The following is a 10,522-nucleotide window of genomic DNA, read 5'->3' as shown; positions in this document are numbered from 1 at the left end:
ATTTGATCTCAATTAGATCCTTTGTTTCATTTGATTTATCAATTAATATTTAATCAGGACTACATCCAAGAGTAGGGTGTCTAGGGTTCAACCACAAACCTGTTTCCTGCACACTGTAGTTTGGATGTTGTTGTTTGTAATGCGCAAGAGCATCCGATTCATGTTCACGCCCATACAGAAGGACTGCTGTTACAGGGGAATCTGACCATAGAAGTCTATTGACTAGGCTCGTAATACCTGTTCTAACACATCTGATATCTTTTGCATTTGATGCTGTTACCCTGCACCATCTATTTACCTGCCAGTCTCGCGATAATGACTGACCTACTGTGTTATCAACTACAAAGGGGGAACTTTTATCAGAACACATTTCATTTAAATTATCAATGAACTGTTTACATTGAATCTTTAGAATATCTGCACCATAATCATCTATGCTGAAATTTTCATAATGAAAACCTCATAAATTTGTCCATCCACATTCTTGTCCATTCATGACTAAATTTGATATAAATTCATTTTTCTGTTCAATTGATAATTCATTCTCTCTCAGTTCTTGGGGTCTTGGGTCAGAGTTAAAGATATTTTTGGCTGATGGTTTTTGACGCTTAAGATTTTTCTTCATGGACTTGTATTCCTTGTTAAAAATTGTCTCGGGATTCTTATCCTTTCTTCTACCTTTGTTCCACTGTCGTAATTTGTCTGTGCAGGTAGGCAGGTCAGTCCCAAATTCAATAATGTAGTCCTCCAATGCAAACAACACAGCAGCAATGTGAGAACATCTGCCCATGCCAGAAGCAGAGTAAGTGCACGTACCCTCTAATACTGATCCAGATGATTCAGATAATGTTACTGTACAGTTGTAGGAATGTTTTGAGTAGGAAACTAACACTGATGCTTTAACAAAATAGTGTCCTTTACAACTGACATCATTAATGTTTTTCACATGACCACTCCTAAAAAGATTCATACCCTTAGTAAATGGTTTGCTAGTGTGTACATAATCTTGACAGTCATCCGCAGAACTGTTTGAGTCACACTCAACTAATGCTACTGATTTCACAAGATTTTTTTTTGAATTGAACATATTTTATTGACAAATTCAGTCAAAAGGATTGGACACAAGTTCGATAACTTAGATAGTCCTCTCCTAAAATAACATATTGTAAACATTGCCAAAATAGAGAAACATAATTATATACATATTAGGTCTACTACATTCATTGTATACATAGCAAAAGAAATGAATAAATTCTTTAAATGTACAAATATAATTTGATATGGTAAGAATTAAATTATTATTATTTTTAATTTTTTTGAAAAACAACCACATTCATTTAAGAAAGTTTGTACAGTCTTGAAAAGTTCAGCATTTTGTTCAAGAGTTAGAGATTCATCGCCCCATAGCATTAAATGTACATCTATAATATGTAAATAATTTAATGACAATAACTTATTCATTAAGAAATTTCTTGCTTTTACATAATATTTACAAACAAAAAACAGATGATATGCATCTTCTAAAAGTCCACAGGAACTATTAGGACTGGTAATTATGTTACAACGATATAAATCAGACTTTAGAATACAATTGTGTCTAAGCCTTGTATGAATTATGTTCAAAAAGTGACAAAAACCCTTTGCCATAAGAGTAATATTTCTATGTGGCTGAAAATATGATATCTGTTTGTATATTATTTGCTGATGATAATTCCTTACAACATTGTTCAGATAATATAAATCATATTGAACAAAATCTTAACCATGATCTTAGAATACTAGATAAATGGTCAAAGAAATGGTTTATGAAATTCAATCCACAGAAAACAAAAGCAGTATTTTTTAATTTAAAACATAGGTAATCAGAGATTACAGAGCTCACCTCAACGTGTGTTGTCTTTAAGTAAGGCAAATTAAGTCACACAATTAACCAACAAAAAGTGTACATCCAAAAATGCAAAATTTATGCAATTTTGATACTTTGGAATAGACCTATATAAAAACTTAAAACTAGTTCTTCATCATGAAAATGTAATTAAAATCCAGCATCTGAAGCAAGATTGAGAGTTTTCATCCCTTGATGCATCATTTGTGCAACTGGTTTATATAAGCCTTATAGTTTCTTTGTGATAGATTTCCACCAATAACTTTTACAAGGTCTATTATCTGGAAAATGTATGTCAAATTCAGCATCTGAAGCAAGTCCATTAGTGCATGTACATCCTAAGATGTATCATCCATGCAAGTTTGGTCAACATAGGGCTTAAAGTAACTTGCAAATGAAACCTGTATAAAAAAAATTAACCTTTCCACTAATCCAGAAAGTGTAGGTCAGATTCAGCATCCGAAGCCAGCCAAGTAGAATGCACCCTTAGATGTACCATCCATGCAAGTTTGGTCATTATAGGGCTCAAAGTTACTTGGAAATGAATCCTGCACCATAAACTTTAACATATTTACTCGTCCAGAAAATGTAGGTCAGATTCAGCATCCGAAGCAAGTCTAGTAGAATACATCCTAAGATGTACCATCCATGCAAGTTTGGTCATTATAGGGCTCAAAGTATCTTCGATATGAAACCTTCACCAAAAACTTTAACCTGTTCACTCAACCGGAAAATGTAGGTCAGATTCAGCATCCGAAGCAAGGCTGGTAGTATGCATCCTAAGATGTATCATCAATGTAAGTTTGGTCATTATATGTCTCATAGTAACTTGGAAATGAGACATGCACCAAAAACTTTAACCTGTTCACTCAACCGGAAAATGTAGGTCAGATTCAGCATCCGAAGCAAGTCTAGTAGAATACATCCTAAGATGTACCATCCATGCAAGTTTGGTCATTATAGGGCTCAAAGTATCATCGATATGAAACCTTCACCAAAAACTTTAACCTGTTCACTCAACCGGAAAATGTAGGTCAGATTCAGCATCCGAAGCAAGGCTGGTACTATGCATCCTAAGATGTATCATCAATGTAAGTTTGGTCAACATAAGGCTTAAAGTTACTCGGAAATGAAACCTGCACCAAAAACTTTAACCTGTTCACTCAACCGGAAAATGTAGGTCAGATTCAGCATCCGAAGCAGTTCTAGTAGAATACATCCTAAGATGTACCATCCATGTAAGTTTGGTCATTATAGGGCTCAAAGTGTTTTCGATATGAAACCTTCACGAAAAACTTTAACCTGTTCACTCAACCGGAAAATGTAGGTCAGATTCAGCATCCGAAGCAAGGCTGGTAGTATGCATCCTAAGACGTATCATCCATGTAAGTTTGGTCAACATAGGGCTTATAGTTACTCGGAAATGAGACCTACACCAAAAACTGCACCAAAAATGTTAACCTGGACCAAAAACATTAACCTGGTCATTCCTTTGCTGAAACTGCAGCATCTGAAACTTTGACTGGTACAATAAAACACACTAGCAACATCTTCCATGCATGTCTAATCAATATAGGACATAGATGTACTTAAAAAGAAAACTGCTCCAAAAAACTTAACCTTAACCCGGGACGCCGACGCCGAGGGTATCACATAAGCTCCCCCCAACTTCGTTGAGGTGAGCTAAAAATGTACAGCATTTTCCCAAATTATTTTTTGACAATTGCCAGTTGGAATATGTTACAGAACATAAACACCTTGGGATAATTCTGTCGTCTAACTTAGGATGGCCTGATCATATTGATACTATTATAAAGAAAGCATACAAACCAGAAGTCTCTGTCGAGACTGAAGCTCTACTGGTTTGTACTTATAGCAAAGGAAGAGAAAAGTACTTAAGCAGTTGAAAATTGAAACTTTTCAACAGCAATAAATAGAATAATGATCCTTGATTAAGTCTCTTTATGTTCTTAGTGTAGTCTACTTGCATGCCACATTATATTATAACCAGACTAAAACTGTTATTTGGAGTAGCATTTTGAGAGTATTTAACAGAAATTTCTATTTTTAGTAACCACGGCAACACCGTTCATCGAAATCAACAACCGATACACAGAATTATGTATCTTAGTGTAGCCTACTTGTGTGCCAAGTTATATTGAAATCAGACCAAAACTGTAGGAGGAGTAGCATTTTGAAAGAATTTCACAGAAATTTCTATTTTTAGTAACCATGGCAACACCGTTCATCGAAATCAAAAACCGATATACAGAATTATGTATCTTAGTGTAGTCTACTTGTGTGCCAAGTTATATTGAAATCAGATCAAAACTGTAGGAGGAGTAGCATTTTGAAAGAATTTCACAGAAATTTCTATTTTTAGTAACCACGGCAACACCGTTCATCGAAATCAAAAACCGATACACAGAATTATGTATCTTAGTGTAGTCTACTTGTGTGCCAAGTTATATTGAAATCAGATCAAAACTGTAGGAGGAGTAGCATTTTGAAAGAATTTCACAGAAATTTCTATTTTTAGTAACCACGGCAACACCGTTCATCGAAATCAAAAACCGATATAAAGAATTATGTATCTTAGTGTAGTCTACTTGTGTGCCAATTTATATTGAAATCAGACCAAAACTGTAGGAGGAGTAGCATTTTGAAAGAATTTCACAGAAATTTCTATTTTTAGTAACCACGGCAACACCATTCATCGAAATCAAAAACCGATACACAGAATTATGTATCTTAGTGTAGTCTACTTGTGTGCCAAGTTATATTGAAATCAGACCAAAACTGTAGGAGGAGTAGCATTTTGAAAAATTGTTTACAGACGGACAGACAGACAGACAGACAGACAGACGGACGGACGACGGACACATTACCATCGCATAAGCTCTTCTGGTCTCTGACCAGTAGAGCTAAAAACTGGGGCTTCTTAAAAAATTAAAATTTACTGTGTCAAAAGATATTCTATCTCAGATGTATATATCTTTTATTAGACGATAACTTGAATATGCTGTTAAAGTTTGGTCTGGATGGACAAAGACAGACAATGATAATCTTGAAAAAGTACAATTACTTGCTGCAAGAATAGTTACTGGGCTTACAATTATTGCCTCAAGAAATTCTTTTTATTTGGAAACAGGTGGGGAACCACTGGAACATAGAAGAAATAGGGCAAAACTAATAACAATGTATAAAGTGCACAATAATTTCGTCCCCACTTACTTACAAAACTTAGTACCTGATACAAGAGGCAATATTTCAGGATACACTACCCGTAATGCTTTAAATTATTCTTTGCCAAACAGATTAGAACTCTACAATAAATCATTTATTCCTGATACTGTTAGAAAGTGGAATTTCCTTAGTCTAAAAACAAGGGAGGCAGCATCTATCAAAATTTTCAAACATTATCTACAAAATTCCACAAGATAATAGTAGATATGCCCATGATTAAAATGTTTTGGTATAGACCCAGATGGAGACTTCTTCCAGCCTTGAATTGGGACATAGGGAACTTGTGATGCAACAGGTGTTGGTTTCTTTTTCAGATTCAGCCATTTACCATCGTCAACTTTCACATCAATTTTGACATTGTTGTTCACAGCATTCTGGCATCGGCATAACATTACGTAAATTATTTAATAGTAAAAAGGTAAAAGTATGTGTTTTTGTTGATTGTTTTTGTAGATTTCCATAATTTTATTGTTTAATTGACACGAAACATAACCGAAATTATTTATATATATTCATTGTTTACGTATTTTTTTGCAGTCGCCGTGTCGTGATTTCCGCTGTTTACAAATTTACACACTATCAAATTTTGGATACTTTTCTATTCAATCCGGTCGTTTTCCAGAAGTAGGAAGCCCACGACATTTTAACCATCTTTTTAATTGGATATTTGTGTGTTCCTCAACCGACGCATGAACAAACTTGGCCCCGGGAATATCCTCTTCTAATAACGAATTGGCCGCCATCATAACTATATTTGTCCGAACTGACAGCAGCGCCTCTAGCGTGAGACTGGTTTTAATTCATAAATTATGACGTAAATTTCTATCGGTGCTATTGAAGAAATTTAATTTGCTTGTTTGTGGGTCAGATCAGTACCATGAAAATGGGGTATGAGAGTAAGGACTTAAACATCTATGTCAGTCATGTAAATTTTGGAAAAGTTGTACTGTTTGTTTTTTATTTTTTTTAGAAATGCTAGTTAGTTGCATTACACAGACAATTTCTTTGTTTTATTTTGACATAGTTTCAGAACAAAACAGAACTGTTAATGTACCAGGTTTCCTTACATTGTTACATATCAAATCCCAATTTTCAACAGAATCTAATGTATTAACCTAAGAATAGTTTATGCAAGGTTTAACATCTTTTGCTATCATGAAATTTATTGTAGCTCTTAACTCAATTTTGAAGATGTATCATTTTTATGTTTTGAATTGACCCCTTTTGTGTATTACGTCGTCAATTATGTGAAGGAACACAGAAGAATTGAACCGACGCCATTCTTATGTTGTCTCTACATGCTAATAAAAGCCTTATAGGACCACCTTAACCATAACACAACTATCACATAAGCTCTTCCGATCTCTAATCAGTAGAGCTAAAAACTACAATGTGTTAAAAGAAAGACATAAATTATAAAAGTCTTAACTAATAGAAGTTTTAGAAAAAGATGCGGAAGCATCTTCTTGAGAGAAAATTTGATGATGACAAAGTAAATACGGCAGAGTGTGTTAATCCATCGACTGAAGAAATGAACATTATAATCCGAGAGAGGGAATAGGATGCAAAACAATAACATGACCGTGAACGTAAGAAAGCAGAGCATGAGGCTATTCATCACGTGTAAGAAGAAAAAAGCACTGGTGGAAGCAGAAGTGAAAGCAATAGACAACTTATAGTCGGACACTAGACAAGGGTCTGTTAAAACATCAGATATCGATGCACAGATAAATCGCAAACAGTATACTGTTACATTAATGATCAAGTTGATAATGGTGTCTGCTGAGCAGGCTTCAAATTGTGATACTGGTACCATAGATTCTGTGATATTTCAAGACATCAGAAAAGAATGTGTAAAAATGTAAAACATTCTAAAGACCAGAATTTTCTTAGCGATCTTTAAGATTTCTACTCAGTAATGATGTTATTATCAAGATTTTCGAAATTCATTGAAACACCACAAACATTTGTCACATGAAAATCAAGTTTCAAGAGTTTTAGAGACTGAGCATTACAATATTTGAAGGAATGGACTTACTAGTGATATTCTAAATATAAAAGAGTCCTTAAAATTTGCAGTCTGCATCAGAACAAAAAGAGCCTACCGAGAGCAATGCCTTCTTAGGATATGGAAAAGACTCCAGGAACGTTATGGATGCACGAACTAGTAGAACATTCTTTAAAGAACAAACTCGGAGACTTTCGAAGATTTAGTAACAAAGACCACAAGCGTTTGTATCAATATGTTGACATTCCACAAAAAAATCTAGTCTTTAAAAGAAGATTAAAACTACGTGACATTACTATCCTATTTTGATTCATCCTCTGGCATCATACCTATTGTGAATAAACAGCCTTTAACTTACAAGAGAAATGGACATCCCTTGCCGCAAGCTACAAAGCCAGACTGGATGTTTAAGATCTACTATTTGCTTAATTCATGGAATTCCGACAAGAAATTGTAATATATGTATAAAAGTACAAGTTAATCAACTACGAATAATCTATGTACGAATACTCTATGTACTGTAGTAAAATATAACACACTACTGAGACTGATATGCAACAAGTTCTACTTGATCACCGTGATCTGAATTAAACGTCACTTTAACACAATATAATTGTAATTGTATTTTAGCCGGTTTAATTCATCGGTATAGTCCAGGCAATTTTACACTGCGTCTATTCTTTCTATCCTCTTCTCTCTATCTTCTTTTATCTTTAATGTTTTCTATCTTTATTTTCGATTACTGATGAATTAAACTTTACTTTAACACAATGAATAATTGTATCTGAGCCGGCTTAACTCAACAGTAAAGTTTCTGGCGATATAGTTAGATGTTTCTCTTTTCTTTCTATCCTTTTCTTTCTATTTGTATATCGGAGGTATTTAAATAGCGTTTTCTTTAAGCTGGCTATAACCAGTTTCTTTAATTCAGTACATGTAACTCTCATACACTGTACTTTAACTTATCAGTTAAAAGATGAGAACCATCACTAAAAATAACATTCAACAGAATGATAATAAATCACTAACAAAAATTATGTAACATTTTCAAGCAACAGATATCACATAAATAACAGAAGCGTTTTGTATGTGTGTGGGTGGGTGTTTAGGGAGGGTGTGTTTTTCCTTCCCTTATTTATAGCTATATGAAGCCCTGAGGCATTCACAACATAATCAATGCTCTACTCCTTAATTCTGATACACGACATTAACCAAACATATTTTGGAATGTTCTTACTTTAAGAGTCGAAAAATGTAATAATTATCTGATACAAACAGAATTAATGACTATATATAAATACATACATTGTATTCTAAGACAATACAAAGAGTAAAGGGAGAAATTTCAATTAAAGAATATTAAAACCAATGGATTGCTATAATATGTATTATGATAATCCAGAATTTGATATCTGCATAAGTTGAGTACAAATTGTCATTGGCTAATCAAAGACACATTTTAATCAGTTTCCATTTTTATTAACAATCTTCAGTCCATTTGAAACCCAGAAAAACTTGTGAACACTTCCGACTTGGACTTTGAAACCTTTTCAATAGCAACCGCCATATCCTTCATCATTACAGGTCTTAGTCTGTCTATTTTCACTTTATAGATATTATCCGATTGGTTGTCCTGGATTAACTCTCTGATTCGATTGGTTGATGCTACCCTACAAACTTCCTTTAGGTCACTTCCTGTCATTCCCATAGTTTCTTCTCCTAATTGTTCATAATCTAAATCCTCTGTGTCTTCTAATAACAGCACAAGTTTTAATATGTTGATTCGTTGAAGTTTTTCTGGTTTTTTAATGCTAAATTGGCAAGGTAATCTTCTAAGAATGGCTGGGTCGATGTCACTGGGACGATTTGTTGCTGCAATGATCATGACCTGACATTTAGGGTCTGTAATAATGCCGTCCCACATACTCATAAACTGAGCCTTGATCATCGCGGTGGCTTCGTGGTCCTGGGAACTTCTGGACCGCAAAAAGGAATCTATTTCATCTATAAATATAATTGCTGGCTGCAATTTCATAGCCAATGAGAAGACTGCCTCTGCTCTTTTTTGTGATTCTCCATACCATTTATCCACCATTGATGAAATTTTGAAATTAATAAATCTGGCTCCTGCATCTTTTGCAATTGCTTTGGCAACCATTGTTTTACCACACCCAGGAGGTCCATGTAACAAAAGGCCCTTTGGTGGTTGGATTAAATATGAATCTTTAAACAAATCTCGTCTTTTGAATGGGAAAATGACTGTTTCTTGGATTGATCTGACCACATCATCTAGGCCCCCAATGTCACTCCACGATACATCAAGGCTCTCTGGTTCAATCAAGTCAGCCGCAAAGCAAAGCTCATATTCTGTCAACTTTACATTAGTTACACCAATTCTTTTCATCAATTCTTTAGCCCTCTTCTCTGCCTCCTTCTTTTGCTTCCTTGTGGGGTCCATCATATCAAGCAGAATTTTACCCAACACGAGAGACAGCCCAGCTGACAGTGCCAGTCTGATCAACAGAGATGTGAACTCGCTCATCCTCGAAGGTGGAACTTGTTCAACTTGATGCTCAACTCTAACAGGCTGGATGCTTGCTTTGGAGATCGAGTCCGTAACTCGAGTCCATAACTCACTTATTGACATAGCAAATCACTTGAAGTCGGCTCTGTGCATAAATTATCAAAGTGAAACAGTCAGAATTGTTTCTGTCTCTGGCAAAAAATACGTCTGACGAAATATTGCATCGAGATCGAGATACCACGTGTATTCAAAATAAATCGTTCTATAAATGATTTCAGGAAATTAAAATTGAAAATTTCAGGAATTATGCGTCATTATATGAAGTTGTGGCATGGATAGGAAAATTTGGAATACTCACCTTTGGTTCCAAGTTATTGACACTTTTCTGATTTTAAAATGCAATTTTGTCCCCCCTTTTTTTCGAAAATGGTTTAAGATATTAACTGGAGACTTGTAAGAGATTATAGATGATGACTTTTAGATGTGACGAATCACCTTTTCGTGTGTTGTCATTACTTCCGGTCGCTAGCGGAAGCGAATTTAAAAAGTTCGTATTTTCTAACTTTTTTGTTTTTTAATATTTTTCATTTATTTTTGGAATGTTAATAGAAACCCTTCTAAAAATGCTTACTATATCATTTGTTTGAACATTGATAAATCCTAACTCTAGATATTAACATTTAAAAATCTGAAGCGGGTCCAATATGGCGGCTGCCTATGTCAACTCCGACATTTCGCAATAGGGGTTTTCAGAGGCAGCCACGCGTTTGCTTGAACGAAAGTAAATAAGGGTAAATGAAATGTTAAGGAATATGGGGATTGTCACGATGAAGTTACGTTGCAATTCTGTGTCAAACTA

General features: G+C 34.6%; 1 protein-coding gene and 1 pseudogene across 1 annotated transcript; both read right to left on the bottom strand.

Moving 5' to 3' along the window:
• Positions 1–460: 460 nt before the first annotated feature.
• On the bottom strand, positions 461–5,874 carry LOC134258931 (uncharacterized; annotated as a pseudogene).
• A 2,691-nt stretch (positions 5,875–8,565) lies between these two features.
• LOC134258928 (outer mitochondrial transmembrane helix translocase-like) lies at positions 8,566–9,881 on the bottom strand. The gene has a single exon (XM_062741528.1). The coding sequence runs from the start codon at positions 9,784–9,786 to the stop codon at positions 8,629–8,631; it is 1,158 nt and encodes a 385-aa protein (XP_062597512.1). The 5' UTR covers positions 9,787–9,881; the 3' UTR covers positions 8,566–8,628.
• Between the last annotated feature and the right edge of the window lie 641 nt (positions 9,882–10,522).

This window comes from Saccostrea cucullata, unplaced genomic scaffold (genome assembly GCF_032062105.1).
Source record: "Saccostrea cucullata isolate Sc308-1 unplaced genomic scaffold, CSIRO_AGI_Scuc_v1 ctg3984, whole genome shotgun sequence".
Lineage (NCBI taxonomy): Eukaryota > Metazoa > Mollusca > Bivalvia > Ostreida > Ostreidae > Saccostrea > Saccostrea cuccullata.
This window is presented reverse-complemented; position numbering and strand designations above follow the sequence as displayed.